Source organism: Diabrotica undecimpunctata, chromosome 3, assembly GCF_040954645.1.
Source record: "Diabrotica undecimpunctata isolate CICGRU chromosome 3, icDiaUnde3, whole genome shotgun sequence".
NCBI classification, from domain to species: Eukaryota; Metazoa; Arthropoda; class Insecta; order Coleoptera; family Chrysomelidae; genus Diabrotica; species Diabrotica undecimpunctata.
The window spans coordinates 11490703-11510049 of NC_092805.1; the positions used below are offsets into that span (position 1 = coordinate 11490703).

A 19347-nucleotide genomic window follows, 5' to 3' on the forward strand; every position below is an offset into this window, starting at 1 on the left:
ATGGCACTGTATTACTAGCAACCAACCTAAATGATCTACAAGCCTTACTAGACCGAGTGAGAACTGTCAGCGTAACATACGGACTAGACCTTAATATTAAGAAAACTATATTCATGGTTGCCAGCCGTGCAAATTTAGATCCCGGAGCACTAATGGCAGGTAGCGAAGAGATCTAGAGAGTCGACAGATTCACTTACCTCGGAACTACCCTTAACTCACAATGGGACTACGCTCAAGAGATTAGATCCAGAATTGAAATGGTACGGTCTACATTTATCAAGTTGAGATCCTTGCTGTGCTGTAGTGATCTCAGTTTGGGAACTAAGATGCGGATAGTGAGGTGCTACATTCTTCCAGTGTTACTATTTAACGCAAACCACAAAAAAGCGGATTTAAGTCTTCGAGATGTGGATCTACAGGAGGATACTAAAAATATCGTATGTGGACCGTGTCATCAACGTTGAAGTCCTACAGCGCATGACAAAAGAAAAAGAATGCTTAATTTAGTGAAACAACGTAAGCTTAAGTATAGAAGAAAAATAGCGAATTCTTCAACTCGTTATGCAGGGTAAAGTATTTGGCAGGAGAGGACCGGGACGCCGTAGTATCTCGTGGTTTCTGAAACGCCCTTTATCGGCAAAGAGAGTCAACGATATCTACATACATTGTGCTGAGATGAACTTGGAAGAAGAGAACGGCAACACAGCATTGGTCGATGGCAATTACAGTGGGATTCCATAACAACGGGCATGTGGACGCATTGTCTTATACCACAGGTGAATGTTTGGCTGAACCGCAAACATAACGAGGTCAACTACTATCTGGCGCAGATGCTCTCAGGACATGGCTATTTTCGAACATATCTTTATCGCTTTAAACATGACGATTCTTCAGAATACCCATCCTCTCGCGGACCCCGCGTGATCTTCATGTGTCCTTGTTTCAACTTGCTGCGCAATACTCCAGAAGCAGTTATCAAACAAAAAATTCGACCAGAGACTATAGTTGAAGAAAGGCTTTCATCGAAGGCAACTTGGGACGCAATCAGCACATTCGCGATGGAAGTCCTCCTGGATTTTGGCCGCATTGAAAGGAGACGAGCTGAAAATAGAGACGGTTAGAAGAAGAGAGGCAACGACTTAAACAACATGAAGGAAGAGCAATAGGTAGACCCTCCCCCATGAAGTAATACCTTGGGGAAGTACTTTGGAGGAAACAGAGACAGAAGAAGGGGACGGATTTTAGTCGGTATTGTAATGTAATATACGAGTCCGACATACCAGCCAGTACATCTAATCCTACTGATTCGTTAAATTATTTCCAACCTCAAAAAAAAACACAAACACAGACGCACACACCCACAAACACACAAAATTTTGTGATTAATGCAATGCCAAGCCTTATATTTACTACTTTTAACATCTATTAACACTTACCAGATAAATGACTTAAACCTTTTGCTATCTTCAATGCATTGAGACCTCCTTCAAAAACAAATTTATAAAAATAAACTGGCACATCAGACGTTTTAACATGGTTTTCCACAGCAGCTACTATTCCAAGGAAATACAAAGAGGTTGAGAAGGGCTAAAAATAAAATAATTTATTATATTTTTTTACACAATTTTAATTATTATTGAATAATATATGGCATTTATTTCCCAGAATTTTTAAAATAGTCTTTTTTGAACGATTTCCGCAGTGGAAATCAAAACGTCAAACTTTATAGTTACAAATATAATTTTCTTTAGGAGTAAATTGTGGCTTAATCCCATATAAACATAACATTTTACTTAAGTTACTGGACAAATTTAAATGCAATTATAAATTTCGAATTGTTTCTAATTCTCGATCGACGATGATAAAATAAAATGTTGACGTCGTAGAGTAAAATATACTTTTATTGACAGCTACTGAATTATTACACTATAGTTGTTGTTGACGTAAAATTGTATAATAGTCTGCGTCCCAAACTAGTCGCGAAGCTATATTTCTAATCTCACTAAAATGCTACAATTCATCAAATAAGTGTATTGCCCTCTACATAGAACAAAACCCTTTGACTTTTGAAAGCTGGCAAATATAATTTGAACCGAGGAAATGATTGCAGGTATTTCCTCAATAATATTAGGCAATAGTTTGCAGGAAGTTGAACAAACTGTAATTAAGCTACTAATCGATATATTTCACAATTACACACGGAGAAACTATACAAATTTAGAAAATTGAGATTAATGTGAGATTACAAGTTGATGGACTAATTTGTGATTGAAGAGTTACCTACCAGGTATTTGTCGTTATTTCTTATTGGTGCTGCGTAGTAATCTTGCAATTTCTTTTTAACTTCAATATATTTCGCACTACCTTCTTGTAACTGCAAATCCCATGGTATTGCATTCTCTATTGACAGAGTAGGTGGCTTAAATAAGGGGAATATCAGGTCGTTATATTCCACAAACATTCCTATATAAGATAAAAAATAGCAATTTATGGTAAATTAAATATAAATTATAAATGAATTAGAAATTTTCATGAGCGTGTATAGGGTTAGACTTGTACCCTTTGTTTATCCTATATGCAACAATACCTTATCCGTGGTCCAGTATTGTTTGTCTGTTAAAATAAATGTCTTGACGGACCCCTAGACGAGAAGCGAGTGTCCTTGTATTTTCCTTCGACGTGTTCTTCTATTAATTATTCGTCTATTTCGTTTTAGGGATATCGCTGTGCATTTGTCTGAGAAAAATAATCTGTACTTATCTGTGTATACTTTTTTAAGGAATATATTATAACCTTTCGAGACTGGCTGAATGACGAAAGTCAATGCCACAAAAAAAATGAATTAGAAATGAATATCTAAAACGAATATTGTACAGCCAAAAACCTAACCTTAAAATTGAAACTATGACTGCTTAAATTTCATATTATCTACTATATTCCATAAAAATTTCTATTTAAACTTATTCACAATTTCTAAGTATTGCCCTTATATTCTTATATCTGATAATGGATTATTTCTCTTAATAATAACCCATTATTTTTATTTTGGTAGACTTTATTTTAAGACCCAATGATCTCCTTCCTGAAGTTCTTGATTTTATTTACTATTCTATGACACTGTTGAATTGTTGAATATTTTTGACGGAAACCAAACTGATGTTCAGGTATTATGTTCTCGAGTGGTACAGTTTCGCTTTTATTATATTTAGCGGGAGTCTTTCAAATATCTTGGACTTCAAGAGTAACAAGCTTTTCGGACGATAGGAAGAAGGTTATGTAGGCAATTTACCTGGCTTTCCAATCATTATAATATGAGCATATTTTCACTGGATTGAAAAATGGCTTAACTGCAGTATTCTATTATAGATAATAGTAAGCATAAAAACTGTTTTCCTGGAGATGTTTTAGGATTCTCCCATCGATTAAATCGTATCCTGGGGCTTTGTGAGAGTTGGTACTCATTATTATTTTGACCGCGAATGGGGAGAATGCTTTTATTGGAGATGATAGTTGGCAGGGTGCATCTAGATCTAGCTAACTACATCATCATTTATGTTTTGACCTAAATTTGGAGTATATATATGTTCTAAATATTCTACAAATACATTAACTTTTTCATTTTCAGTCTGCGCCCAATTTCTATCAGGTTTTTTATTGAAGGAATTGGTATAGTCGGTTTCTTGAATTTTTTAGTTGATCTCCATATAGAGTGGTCCAAGTGAATTGCTATAACTGGTCAATGAAAAAAACATAGATCTTCTAGTCCAACTACTGCACACAATCTATTCCACAGGAATCATTCCACGTGAAATGCTGACATCAACATTTAATTGTCTACCAAAGGAAGTAAATGCCAAAGAATGTAGTGATTATTGAACGATTAGTCTAATGTCACATACCTTAAAAACCCTGCTAAAAATCATTCATAATAGAATACACGCTAAGCTGGAGATGGATATTAGTGATTCCCAGTTTGGATTTCGAAATGGAGTGGGCACAAGAGAGGCACTATCTTCTTTTAACGTGCTGACCCAAAGATGTTTGGATGTTAATCGAGATCTTTATGTATGCTTTATAGACTAGAACAAGGCATTCGAAGGTAAAATATGAACGACTTATAGAAGTACTGAAAAACAAGAATCTGGATGTAAGGGATGTAACATTGATATCAAATTTATACTACAGCCAACGATCAAATGTGAAAATTGAAAGAGAAGTGTCTGAAGAAGTGGAGATAAGGAGAGGGGTCAGGCAAGGTTGCATACTGTCGCCGTTATTGTTTAATGCTTATTCTGAAGAAATCATACAAGAAGCTTTGGTAAACGAGACAGTCGGCATAAAAGTGAATGGAAGTTTAATTAACAACATTAGGCATGCCGACGATACAGTCATAATAGCCGACAACTTGGAAGACTTAGAAAGAATAATGAACAAAATATTAAGATATAGTGGAGAATACGGACTCACTCTTAACATTAAAAAAAAACAAATTCATGAAAATCAGCAAGAAAAACAATACAAACGTAATGTTAACGGTAGGCCGCCAGCAGATTGAGGGAGTAAAAAGATATACTTACTTGGGAACGATAATCACAGAAAATAACGATTATACTGCAGAAATAAGTCATCCTTTGTGATGATCCCAAAAACAGCTAATGCCACAAAATGCAATGAACACCGCTTAATCAGTTTAATGAGTCACCTGCTGAAACTCTTCCTTAGGATATTACACTCAAGAATGTACAAGATACTAGAAGAACTTAGCGGGTCAACACAATTCGGTTTTAAGGGAGGACTAGGAACAAGAGAGGCAATTTTATGTTTGAACACTTTAATACAAAACTGTTTAGATCAACGAAAAGATGTCTACCTCACCTTCATCGACTACGAGAAGGCATTTGACAATGTTAAACATGATATCATGATGGAACTACTACATAGGGCCAACATTGACCAGAAGGAGATCAGAATTATTCAGAATCTATACTGGAACCAAATGGCAAAGGTGAGGATTGATCAAGACCAATATACGGATGAATTTGAAATCCGGAAAGGTGTCCGCCAAGGCTGCATACTCTCTCCGATGCTTTTTAATTTATATGTTGAAAATATATTTGCGGAAGCATTAGAAGACACGGAATTAGGCATTAAGGTGAACGGCATACCAATTAGCAACCTACGCTATGCGGACGACACAGTGATTATAACTGATAAATTGGAAGATCAGCAGTTATTACTTGATAGGGTGAATAGCATAGGTAAAAAATATGGCCTCAAAATCAACATTTTGAAAACGAAATATATGGTCATTAGCAGAAACCCTCCAGAAAACCCGATAATATGCATAGGTGACGATCGCATAAAACGCGTGAAAACTTTTAAATACCTTGGCACCACAATCAATGACCAATTGGATCCACAACAAGAGATAAAAACCCGAATACAAATGGCAAGACAAGCTTTTGTGAAATTCAGACCGCTCCTATGTAATCAAGACCTAAATTTCGAAATACGCTACAGAATGGTCAAGTGCTACATATGGTTCATCTTGCTTTATGGCATGGAAACGTGGACTTTGAAAAAAACATCTATCAACAAACTTAAAGCATTTGAAATGTGGTCATTAAGAAGAATGATGCGCATACCTTGGGTGGATAGAGTTCAAAACGATGACGTCCTTAAGAGAGCCGGCGTGGAAAGAGAACTCTTTAAATTAATTAAAAAACGCAAGATTAGTTACCTTGGGCACATATTGAGAGGAGGAAAATATGAAATACCACAGTTAATCCTACAAGGGAAGATCGAAGGTAGGAGAGGAGCCGGCCGCAAACAATTATTCTGGTTAAGGAATATTAAAGAATGGACAGGAATACACAATACAGGCGAGCTGTGTCACGCCGCCAAGAACAGAATTCTAGTAATGAGATAGTCGCCTACGCACTTTGGTGTATGGCATGTTAAGAAGAAGAAGCAGAAATAAGAATCAGAATTGAAAAAGCACGTGCCAACTTCGTGAAAATAAAAAAAAATTTATGCAGCAAAGATCTGACGTTGACCCCCAGAATAAGGCTAATTAAATGCTATGTACACAGTGTATTCTACTATGGAGCTGAATCATAGACATGAAACCAGAATACAATAAATCGACTTAACGCGTTTGAAATGTGGACATTTAGAAGATTGTTAAGGATTCCAAGGGTAGATAGAGTCACGAATACAGAAGTGTTAAGGAGAATAGGCAGAGAGAGAAATGGAAAATTTGGAAAATTGAAAAGAAAGAAAATTGCAATACCTCGGACATGTGATGAGAGGCGAAAGATACAACATCTTGAGACTCATAATTCAAGGAAAAGTAGAAGGTAGGAGAAGCGTAGGAAGAAGGCGCGTTTCCTGGTTGAAGAACCTGAGAGAGTGGTTTGGTTGCAGCTCAAGGCAATTGTTCAGAGCAGCTGCCTTGAAGGTCAGAATAGCCATGAAGATTGCCAACCTTCGTCGCGTAGATGGCACTTAAAGAAGAAGATAGAGTGGTCATCTGGAGAGAGATTGTTAGTATAATAATGTGAAGGTGTCATTACGAACTTGATTTAGCGCTGACGTTAGCTGGTGTGTTAGTCTATTTAGCTGTGTTTTATCGAGTGGATTTCGAGACCTTTGTCATTATACACGTGCTCTCCTTTTTTCGGTTAGAATTTGTTTGATATTTAATGGCACATTGTTGTCTTCAGAATTACCCTTTTTACTTATAAGAGAAGATTTCCAAGCAGCTTGTTTATTACAGCCGTTAGCTTTTGTCCTGCAGAGTTTAAGATTAACTTCAGAAAAGTAAGACGTTACTTTCTGACTATCCTATAAAAGAGCTGATTTTAAAAGGTGAAATTAGCTGTTCATTAGGTGGCACATGAACTTTAGAAGTATTTTAATAATCATATATTTAAATAGCATACCTTCAGTCTTATTAGTACCAAAAATCATTGGCACTTTATTATAATTTCCTGATCTATATATTTCAATTGGACTGCGGGTAATAAAAGCACTCTTATTAGGTTTTTCTATTACAGGTCCAACTGGTCTATAAACACGTGCACATATTGCCTAAAATAAATACAGAATGATTACAGATAAATAAATACAGATACATACAGATACACACAAATCAGTTCACTGCATTGTTCACTCGCCACTGCACAGTGGTTAGTAGTGTATTGACCAGTCAACCAGTGAACCAATTGGTAAAAACAAAAACCATTTAGTTAGTAGTTTTGACCGATTTGACAATTGTTGTAGTATTACCAACTGCTAAAAAATACACTTAAGGTCAAGATTAATTTTCTTTTCGTAAACTTTACTTTAATGTTTAACATTTTAATAGTTATTCTGCTTTTCGGGACTGAGGCAAATGCAAAAAACCAAATATTACCAAATCGGTACCGACGTCCTGAATTATTAATGGTGTAAACAAAATGTTGGTTTATACTTACATCATACAGTTTTTCTTGTATTTTGTACAGTTCTTTATAAGGCATATCGTTTAAAATTTCCAAGCCTTCTTTTTCGCTTTTGACTACTTTACCCGCTTTCAGTAGAATTTCGTTGATATCGTTTCGTCCCCAGTTCCAAGGATTGAAGACACTACCGCTTTGTAGAATGGCTTTATGAAATAATCCAGCACTTTTATCTGATAAAATATGAAAGTGGATACTAGATGCTCCGGCACTGTTTCCGAATAAAGTTATATTGTTAGGGTCTCCATTAAAACGTTCAATATTTCGTTTTATCCATTGTAGAGCCAAGTTCTGGTCTTTGAGACTAAAAATATAAATAAATGTGTTTAATACTTCGTTCATATATTATGTTAAAAACAAATCCCGCCATGTAATTAGGTTTCTTAATTTTTATAAACAAAACAGTTATGTATTAAAAAAAGACTAACTTCGTTTCTAATTATCGTAGGTTATCTTTTTTCTTTATTTTTTGTGAAAAAATGCCAGCTTTTTTAATATGAAAAAATAATCCCACTCCCTTCCAAGCAATAGAAAAAACGCTATTCAAATTGTTTATAAGCAAAACACTGCAATGTGTTTGCAATGCTTAAAATGGTTTTTTCACTTTTTTAAATTTCTTTTGATAGAACAATCTCTCTCTCTCTCTCTCTCTCTCTCTGGTGCGTGGAAAAAATTTTTAAATAACTTTTAAACAAATTTTGAACCATTCTTAAATTTTGAAGATATTTGTAATGCCTACGCTACAGTATAAGTGTGCGACTGATCGTGTGATCGTTTGTAATCGGTACAATCATCCTGCAAGCGTTCATAATAGTATGTCGAACAAGCATCATAGTCCAGTCGTCAGAGATTTGATCTCTAAAAATCATACGAACAAGCTAAATGTTGTCCAGGATATCAATTTTAGGACCCCAAAAATAGACGATTTCGATTTTTTTCCGTTTTCGTTCTCTACGACGGGGGTTTTAGGAGAAACTTTTTTACATCGTCTTTGTGGTCCCAAAATTAATATTCTCGGCAAAATTCAGCCTGTTCGTACAATTTTTAGAGGTTCGGTGAAATTTTCGTCTCTAACGACTGAAGGATGTGAGTAAATCTGTCATGTATTTCCACTACCCAGTTTGAAATAGACTCACAAAAGCAAACAATTCATTATTTTATAACTTTAATAATTTTTGCTGAATATTTTTAATATAATACTTAATAATTGTCCTGAAATTGCCCGTAAATATAATTAATATTTACATAAAAAACCTCTTTTACTTAGTTTTCATTAGGGATAGTTCCTTATCGATAAATAGATAGATAGATATTGGGTATCCCCATAGTTAGGGATACCCAATAAGTTGGTTAAACTTATACTAATGACTCTGGAGGGTTCCAAAGCTATGGTGAAAATAGATGGAAATATGACGCAGGCCTTTGATATTGAAAATGGAGTTAGACAAGGGGATGCCTTATCAACAACACTTTTTAATCTAACTTTAGAAGCTGTTGTTAGAAAACTGGATATAAACGGCTGTATTAATACAAGATCTATGCAAATATGCGCATATGCGGATGATGTTGCCATAATAAGCCGCAACAAAAGGGTATTAAGCGAAAAAGTTATAGAACTGAAACGAGAAGCTGCTACGTTTGGTCTATATATAAATGAAAGCAAAACAAAATATATGGAGTGCACAAAATCGAATAAACATGAGAATCTGAAGGCAGACAACCATACCTACAAATATGCTTCCACTTTTCCCTACCTAGGCTCAATAATAAATGATAACAACAACATCAGTCAAGAAATACAAGCACGGATTCTTAGCGGTAATAAGTGCTTTTATGCATACAAAGACTTAATGAAAAGTAAGTTACTGAATCGTGAGTCTAAGCTGAGAATCTACAAAACAGTAATTAGACCAGTGGTCACAAATGGATGTGAAACGTGGACCCTCTCAACCACTGATGAAAATCAACTGAGAATATTTGAGCGCAAAATACTAAGGAAGATATTTGGACCAACCCAATGCAGCGATAGTTCGTGGAGAATTAAAATGAACCACGAGCTGGATGAACTAATGCAGAGCGCAGATATTGTCAGATTTGTAAAGTCACAAAGACTAAACTGGCTTGGTCACCTAGAAAGAATGCCAGATAATCGAGCTGTAAAAGTAGTCCAGAGATGGAAACCCCAAGGAAACAGAACAAGAGGAAGGCCCCGTAAAAGATGGATAGACGACGTAGAGAGGGATCTTAAAACCATGAACATCAGGCAGTGGCGAAGGAAAGTATCAGACAGGACAGAATGGAAGAACATTGTTAGGCAGGCCAAGACTCACAAAGGGTTGTAGCGCCATCAGAAGAAGAAGAAGAAGACTTAGTTTTCATTATCATTTATTAAGGAATACACATTCATGATACTTACAAAATTTGTTTAAATCGGTTAATTGTGTTTTTATATTTTAGGTAAAAAAATTGACAAAAAAACAATAACAGTTAACACATCTAATATTCCTAAAAGGACTGACAGGCCCCATCAGGCCTTTTAGGAAGATCAGATGGATCTTGGAAGTAATATGCAAAATATAACTTTACGTTTTTATTTATTTATATATTTATACATTTTTCTTTTTACATTTTTCAAATATCATTCACAAAAAGACCATAGAAATAACATTATACACTTAGAAAATAGCAAACTTTTTCGAATGTTAACAAATATTTAATATTCAATATTTGTACTGTCACACAAGCGAACCCCTTTTGCAGATAGTACGATATTTACTTTAGCATCTGCGTAACCCATTTACCTAGACACAAATTATTTTATTTGCCATTTTCAACAGCTATATGTATATTTATGTAAGTTTTGCTTAACTGTATATTATGTCGAATTACCTTAACTTTATCCCATCGGCGGCCTTCAGAATTAATAGATATAGATATAAACCCTGCGTTATATTTATTTAGATATATTATGAATACAGGCTTGTGATTTTACTGAAAAATGTAATTCTGCTGTGCTCTTTCATCAAATTAAAAATAAATGAGCTAACTAAAAGATAATTTTAGTAGGTAGCTATTGTTTCTAGGGATGCGTATTAGAAAAGAATCTACTTAGGTGGAATATTACAAAGAATAATACAAAAATATCGCTTGAAAGGAACAGTGGGATATTTTGACAAAATTCTGTTTTCAATATTATTGAAATACAGCAAAGCAACCAAAAGAGTCCAATTTATCATAACAACACTAAGATACCAGGTATTAAAACGCAACTTCACGGTTATGGGCAATTAACTAGTGTTATACTGAAAGCAATTAACTCATTTAGTCAAAGCAACACTGAGACAAACTGAATACCTAACCCACTGTCGCTTGTTCATTAGTGACAGAAATATTGGTCACTCTGAGCCATTCTGTTTGACTTACAAGTTTTTGAGATTAAGTTTATTTATACAGTAAAACCTCCGTTAACCGAAATAATTGGAGGGAGTCGTTTCGGATAACAAGAATTTCGGTTAAAAATAACATTGTTTTTTATAATATTCTTGATCAAAGTATTGGTATTAAAAAATACTATGAGTTGATTTCGTAATGTTTTCTAATAAGTAAACCAAAATAAAGTAATAAAATTAAGGAAAATGAACAAGTTTAACATGCTTTTTTAAAGAAATCTGCTATTTTTTTGCGTTTTCGTTTGACAACGATGTTTCTCTCTCCCTCCATCGTTAATTTGCAGAACGTCATGAGTTTGCCTCATTCGATTGTTCGACAAAACGTAAAGCAATCTGAAAAGGACAATACTTTATGTAATGACAACAAAAATTAAGAATCTAGTCGTGTCCCTAACTAATTAGGCCTACTGTATAAAATTCTTTCCTCTAAAGCATTGAAAATTTCGTCGACGGTCTTGTGCTGCCTGTTGCCTCTTGGGTCGTCATCTTCGTCATCCGATATGCTCAGGTTGTCTTGATAAATAACCATATCAATGATGTCCTGGTCGATGAATTCACGTTCTGAGTCATCAGCTGCTAACCAGTCACGTATCTCTTCTTAGTTAATTTCGTCATGTCCCGGCAAATTTTTAATGAAAGGTTTAATTTCTTCTGTCATTTTCTTACCATTTTCTTCTTCAGGATGGTCAATCAAAATCTTATCAAAAAGTTTGTTCCAGCGTTTTTCCAAAGTTGAAGATTTGATCTTGGCCTCACCAATAAAAATGTTTTATTGTTAAAGATTTGAGAATTTCGGGAACACTTTTGGATTAATTCGTCTCCTGTAATAACTGATGTCTTAAGAATGCTTCTCTATAATGTCTCTTGAATGTCTCTATGACTCCCTGGTCTGACGGCTGGATTAAGCTTGTGACATTCGGTGGCAAAAATCTGACAATTGTCACCATTTTGTAGATTTTGAGGGTGAGGGCGCATTGTCAACAAGCAACAATGCTTTGATGAGAAGGTTTTTTGATTTTAAAAAGGATTTTACACTTGAGACGAATTCATTTTCAAACCATTCTAAAAATAAAGTGGTCGACATCCATGAACTTTTTTGGATTCTATACCTTAAAATGCCTTTTCGGAAATATCTCTTAGAGCTCTTGGTTTTTGTGATTTCCCAACACACATAGACATCAATTGGTGAGTGAAATTAACGGAATTGTTTACGTTTTGCGACAAACATTTACTTTTTATTGACGAAATTATTGAAACTGTCAGCCGTTTCGGTTAAACGATGTTTCGGTTAAGGGAGGTTTTACTGTATTATAATTTATGCCTGACATTTTATGTCCAAAATACTCATATTATACTAGCAAACGTGTTGTTATTTAATCAAAAACTTAATATTGTATGATATTAGTATTGAATACAAGTATGGAATATAGTGAAAAGTGCTGTAAAAATGGTTTCACATTGTTAATTAATGTGCATTCTTGCAACTAAACAAGTGGACAAAACTGAGACCGCAATAGGTAAGCATTTCTCTTCTTAATGTTACGAACATGCTTTCGACATGACCTATGTAACGGTTGCATCTCGAAATGGCTTTGTCAAACAACGAATTAGAGGTGGGACTACCCCAGAAGATTAGAGAATAATACTTTTTGGTATATATATATATATATATATATATATATATATATATATATATATATATATATATATATATATATATATACGTTCAAATTATCGGGTAAAGTGGTCTATAATAAAAATCTTTGTTTTTTCTAAATTACTCAATATTTCGCCATTTATTTAAAAGCTTCCTCAGGAGTAAACTAAAAACAATTTGAACATTACAAAAAATGGCGTACACATACATTTTAAAACACTCACAGAATTTAAAAGATTTTGCAAATAAAAACTGACATTGAAGTATTTGAAATATTGAATGTCAAGATTAAATTGTCTTAAGCACGTTCGTTACAGCTATACGATAAAAAATTAAAATTATTTCAAATGTAAAAATAAAAATAACAATAAAAGAAAAGTTAGAAGAATAATATTTATTTGATGAATTATTAAGGTTAGTTGTTATTAAGATGAATGTTGGCTATTTTTTTAATATATATAAATTTTGTTCAATATGTTACAATATATGTTACTTAACTGTCCAGTGTCCGTTTTATAATTTAAAACACTGTTTGTGGTAAGACACAATAAATGTTAAATTTTGTTCCTTAACATTTGATTCTTTTTTTAACTAACCTTTTTTTTGAGTTTCCGTTTAAAAAAGATGTGTTTCTTTATGTTTGATAATTATTTCCCTAGTTACAACTAGCTGTTGTAATGGTTACAATTAGGCACCTCGAAGTGGCGCTCTTTATAAATTAATAGAGGTGTTTCCTGTTTCTTGTTGTTTTATTTTTTTTTTCCAAGAGATTCATGACCCTTTGTTTTATTGTGTAGCTGCCTCAATCCTACCCCCCCTGTCATTTACTTACCCACGACCCCAGCTCTCCATTTAACCCCTGAGTGCCGTTCGCACAAATAACGATTATTTTGCTTGCCCTATCTTGACCCCCATTAGTTTGTGTCCCCAATTTTTCTACCTCATGATCTTACCCTAAGGTAGGCAAAATATATTTCGTTACAAGCTACAAAACTATTACAACTCAATAACATTGAAAAGTTCCATAAAACAAGTGAATTTAACTTTTGACAATGACTTTGTAAAAATGCCAGCTTGTTGCTAATCAGACGACGTATCTTCTTACACAAGTATTATTATACAAGTATTATATTATACATAGTTTTAAAAATCTCTTCTAACATCTGACGAAAGAACAAAATTTCTGTGACACATGAAGATAATGCCATACATTTAGCCTCTGCACTAGATACTGGCACTACACTTGGTTTCTTAGATTTCCGAGAAATAACATTATTTTTAATCATAGCATAACCACTAATACTTTTTCTGTTATTTTGATTGTTTGCAAAGTCTGCATTAACATAGGATTTTCCTTTGTTTCTTTAACAAATCTCAAAACATAATTTTCTGTAGATTTCAAGTATCTCAAAACATTTTTCACATTTTTCCAATGTTCTTCAGTGTAATTATTTTGCAATTAACTGAAATGACACACAAAAACTTAAATCTGGTCTAAAGGCTAAGATAGCAAAACCAATCAATTTCTTATAAGGTAACTTGGATTTCCTACAAAAATTTTATCTTTAACCATTCAGGAAACGTTTCAGAGTAATGCCAATTTTGAGAAGTTCCACAGTTCTTTATCACAGAATCACGAAAATAATTTATAGAGTCCATGAAAGATATATTACAAATATTCTCCCTAATCTGCAGTCACAAATGTGTCAGTTAAATAATACGTTTACATTACTACTATAACTAATACGAAAAGTACTTACCCTGCATTACCAGGAACTTCCAAAGTAGTGTCATCCAAAGCTAAAAATCCTAATAAACCCAAACGGTAATTGAAAGAAACAAAAACTATGTCTTCTGCAATCAAAAAATCATGTCCGAAGATATCTACACCCGAAGATTCTGATATGTAACCTCCGCCGTGAATCCATACCATGACCGGTTTTAGTTTTTTCGGTACCGTAGGCAACTAAAAATATATTAAATGTTTTTATGGTCATATAATAATAATAATTAATTAATATTATGAATAATTACTCATGTATAATATTATAACGTTAGCGCACAGACTATTGAAATTTCAGACCCCCAAATATCTACGGCTACGGTTACTATGCATGCGAATTCGTACGAAATTTTGTTCTTACGTGTTCTGACGAATTCGCTTGAACAAACAAATAAATGCTTTTCAATGGAAGTGTTTACAGTGGGTGCGATTTCCTCGTCAGAATACGTGCGTCGTCGTCAGTACGATTTGGGAGTTCAAACAACTTTGTTATTTTCGTACGAATTGTTCCGAATAGCGGCTGTTTTGCGACACATACCAGCAGTAAGTAAAATTTTCTTTTTTTATTAAGAATTTTTTAGCGAATTACACCTAATCAAGTAAAATTATGATGTTAACAAACATGGATGTTTAATTTGTTAATTCCTTTTTTGCGTTAAACCTTTCAACTATGGATGTTTAAAAACAATAACATTTACATGGATGTTTTGTTCTAGGAACTGCGGACTGTCCACCATGGACATTGAAAAATTAATTGCTTGTGTTCAAGAGAACAAGTGTTTGTGGAACATGAGGGAAAAACATTACCACAACAGAGATGTTTGTCGGCAAAGTTGGGAGAAGGTTGCATCACAACTCGACACCAGCAGTAAGCAAAGTTTATGAATTTGTTTGTGATTACACATACATTAGTTACTAATATATTAATTTACACATAATCATAAAGCAAGTAAATTACCTAAGCAAGTAGAGTTATAATGTTAACATTTCACCCATCAATAACAAATCTTATAGAGCTGGAGATTATTATACTAGGTCATATTGATACGGAACCTCACCTGCTGGGCTAAAAAAATAAGTTTTCAAAGTTTCTCTAGCATCATTTGCGCTTCTTCCGTAGTTATTATATCTCCGTGAAACTGGAGCATTGTTTTTGGGTTCAAGTCCCATCGCAGGAATATCAAGGGAACTCAGTCCTTCCTTATCAACGATTATGTTATGCAAAAGACAAACGCATTTAACTACGATGTCTACTTTATCTGGATCGATTTGCAGTTCGGTTTTTAAACACCTCCACTTGGATACCAGAATACCAAAGGCACATTCCACACACCGTCTAGCTCTTGATAGTCTATAGTTAAAAATCCGTTCTTCAATACCAAGTCTTTGTCTTGAATACGGCTTCAATAAATAGGTTTTCAGAGGATAAGCATTATCAGCCAATAGAACATAGGGTGCTGGAATGTTAGTTGACGGAATATTTTCATTCTCTGGTATGTTTAGAGTTCTTGCTTCCAACTGTTGATAAATATTTGAATCTGAAAATGTTCCCCCGTCACTTTGCCTACCGTATCCCCCAACTTCAACAGCAATGAACTTGTACTTTGCATCGGCTACTCCTTGCAGTACAATTGAAAAATAGCCCTTGTAGTTAAAATATGTCGACCCAGTTTTTTTTGGGCATTTCATGCGAATATGTTTGCCATCTATGCAACCAATGCAGTTGGGAAAATTCCATTTGTTGTAGAAGTCACTCGCGATGTTTTTCCATTCCTCTGTAGTTGGCAACGACATATGTGTACCGCAGAAGCACTCCCATATAGCTTGACATGTGTCGTAAACTATGCTTCGAATACCGCAGTGGGAAATTCTGTATGAGAAGCTAAGTGCTCGAAAAGACATCCCAGTAGACAGAAATCTGAAATAAGAAACAAATCTACTACACACTAAATCAACATTATTTAACAAAACAATAATTCAATACACTAAAATAATAGTAGGTTACAAATGAAAACAAGATTAATTGGTTCTCATTTCAATAATTTCAGGTGAAACAGCCAAAACTAAGTGGCGAGGTTTGAGGGACACGTTTCGCAAGGAATTGAGCAAGTATCCTGAAAAACGAAGCGGAGACGAAGGAGGAATCATCAAAGAGTCTAAGTGGGCCTATTTTAGAAGCATGGAGTTTTTAAAGGACCAATTTCAAAAAAGACAACTGCAGGGTAATGTCCCGAGACCCACCCAGCCAACATCTGATAGTGAAGAAGACACCCATAATTCACCTTTTAGTTTTCCCCCTGATCCCGCTGAAGACGAACCAGATTCACATACAAAAACTCTCGTATCACCTCATAACACAGTGGATGAAACAACGCCACCACAAGCATTTTCTGCACCCAAGAAAAAAGTAGCGAAGATAAATAATGCCACTATCGTCAGAAAATTGATGGATTTTGAAGAAGAGAAACTTCGAATGATCAAGGAAAGAAATTCATCTCCACGAAACGACGATCCGGACTATCATTTTCTGATGAGCCTACTACCTTATTTGAGGAAAGTGCCAGATGACAGAAAACTGTACGTGAGAACTAAACTCCAACAAGTTTTTTGCGAAGAGGAGGAAAGATTTGGAGGTAAATATACACCACAACCAATTCACCATCCAACTCATACATTTTCCACTTATTCATCGACGAGTGATAGTCAACAAGATGACCTTGCTCCGTACTTTTCTAATGTAACACCGGAGGACAAACATTATTAAAAACTAAGCGCTATTTGTTCGTTCAATTTTGCTGCGTTTAATTTAACTTTTTGTATTTTATTTTATTATTGAATATTTCAAATTGTTATTGAAGTAAAGAACTAAATATATAGTATACAGTGTAGTTCATCTTTTTCTTACCTTAAAAGTTACAGCCAGTCTGTGTTTTGGCGAAATACATTCGCGAAAATTGGAGAACTTTTCGATCCTTTTTTCAATCCCCTTTAGTATGTAGTTTCAGGTGTCATCCTGAAGTACTCGAAAAACTTCTCTGGTTGGTCCCATATCTCTCGAAACAACATACGAAACTCTCCTTTGTCGTCTCTACCGCTAAACAACTGGCTCAGGTGCTCCGATTTTCCACTATTTAAAATTAATAACTTTAATAAAGGATTATCCAAAAAATATAGATCATCGAGTTCGTCCATTTTCGCTGGGTGGCAGAAACGTACTGACGATCAAAATGCGTTCACAGTGTAACCACCTGTAACGACGAGTTCGTCAGAACACGTAAGAACAAAATTTCGTACGAATTCGCATGCATAGTAACCGTAGCCTTGACGCTAAGTGAGACATGTTCCTTAAGGTACGCGCGCACTAATCGAGCCAGTCGGCAAACGAACACCGCTAAATTAAATGCCGTAACGCGCTTTTACCCGAAAAATCACGTCAGCTCAGTCAGTAGATTTACTTACTTCATGAAAAATGAATTTTAAAAAGCGAAACACGGAAAGTAAACACGAAATGATTGACGCTGAAGGATTCCATATTTCAGACCAAAAAAAAATTTATAGAATTAAAAACTTCAGTGTCATTTAATAAATCATTGATTTTATCAGCACTCAAACTACATATATATCTAAACATAAAACAATTCATGCTTTAGTCTCTCTTTAAATTACGGCTTCGATTATCTATTGTTCTTTTCTACTGGTCAGCATTGTCATGTTTCATGAGATACTTCAAAAGTTCGTTATTCTATGACTATTTGACTGTATGAAAATTATTAATATAAAAGTTAACAAATTATCTATAATAGCAATCTGGCAATTGTGCTGTTGTTAAAATTCAATTTCCATTTCTCAGAATTTAGTGTCTACAATTTTAATAATCAACTATACCAATTAGTGACCACTGACTATACAAAATCTATTTAAGATGATCACATCTTGTATGATTTCTCTTTTGTTACCAATTTTGTAGTCAATTTCATTTCTTGTTTTACTACTAGATACGTTTTAAGATACTTACCTCTCTTGTAAAAACATTCAAATAAAGACAGTCCTCAGAACCTCGATACTCTCCGGTAAAAAAGTTTCTTGAATAACATGGATCCCCTTCCTTATTTGCGTCTCTTACACCTCCCCAATGCTTGACAGGTTCTGGTGCCTAAAAAAGAAATATGTTTTATGATCATTATTATATGAACAGTATAATATTTGAGATATTAACAATATAAAATCGTAGACTAATTTTCTAAACCAAATAAAGAATTTCGCTTTAATCTGTGCCTTCTAAGAATTGCAAGGCAAAACAGACGTTGATAAAGATGTTATGAGAGACATGGGGAATCTAAAAATTGCATTCCACAACATATCTCCTCAACTAAGCAAAATTTTTAGCGAATTGGTTTCTAGTACTCGTACAGAGTATATCGGAATAAAAATTAAAAGACAGTTAAGATTTGATTTCACGTACAGGGCGCTTGCGCATCCGCTTATACGTATTTCGGCCTAATAGGCCTCATCAGAGCGCCCAGTACGTGAAATCAAATCTTAACTGTCTTTTCCTTTTTATTAACAATATCTTTTTCAATTATTATTTTATTTACATATATACTAAAGAGTTGGGTGGTAGTAAGAAAGAATTCCTTTTTAAATTGTTCAGCCAAGAAATATTCCTTATTTCTGGCCCTGTCTTTCCATAAAAAAGCATTATCTTTGGAAAAATGATAACTTTTTTTTCTAGTAGATTATTTTCGTTTAATTGGGGAGATAATATTTCTGCGTTATCTTTAGAAAGATTCAAGTTCTGTATAAGATCGTTCGGCATCGTAAATCAGCTTCACTTCATTTTTTCCTTTTTTACTTGCGATGTAAATTTTAAATTAGATTGTGATGGCCGATCCAAACAAAACCAATGGCTTTCAACAGACTCTTGGCATGGTGTTATTGTTATCCCCAGTGGCGAAG

The 19347-nt window shown here is 34.3% G+C and overlaps 2 protein-coding genes across 3 annotated transcripts in view; one reads left to right on the plus strand and one right to left on the minus strand.

The window, feature by feature from the left end:
* Window positions 1-19347, minus strand: part of LOC140436431 (esterase B1-like) — a 62278-nt gene that overhangs the window by 2801 nt on the left and 40130 nt on the right. For both annotated transcript variants that reach the window (XM_072525250.1, XM_072525251.1), the window contains exons 4-9: window positions 18407-18544; window positions 14369-14574; window positions 7479-7806; window positions 6945-7092; window positions 2285-2463; window positions 1437-1587 (exon numbers count right to left, since the gene is read on the minus strand). In XM_072525250.1, the coding sequence (XP_072381351.1) occupies window positions 1437-1587; window positions 2285-2463; window positions 6945-7092; window positions 7479-7806; window positions 14369-14574; window positions 18407-18544 (1150 nt within the window). The remainder of the gene's footprint in view (window positions 1-1436; window positions 1588-2284; window positions 2464-6944; window positions 7093-7478; window positions 7807-14368; window positions 14575-18406; window positions 18545-19347) is intronic.
* On the plus strand, window positions 15031-17155 carry LOC140437878 (uncharacterized). The gene is made up of 2 exons (XM_072527674.1): window positions 15031-15259; window positions 16440-17155. Exons 1-2 carry the CDS (start codon window positions 15094-15096, stop codon window positions 17153-17155), a joined length of 882 nt encoding a protein of 293 aa, XP_072383775.1. The 5' UTR covers window positions 15031-15093.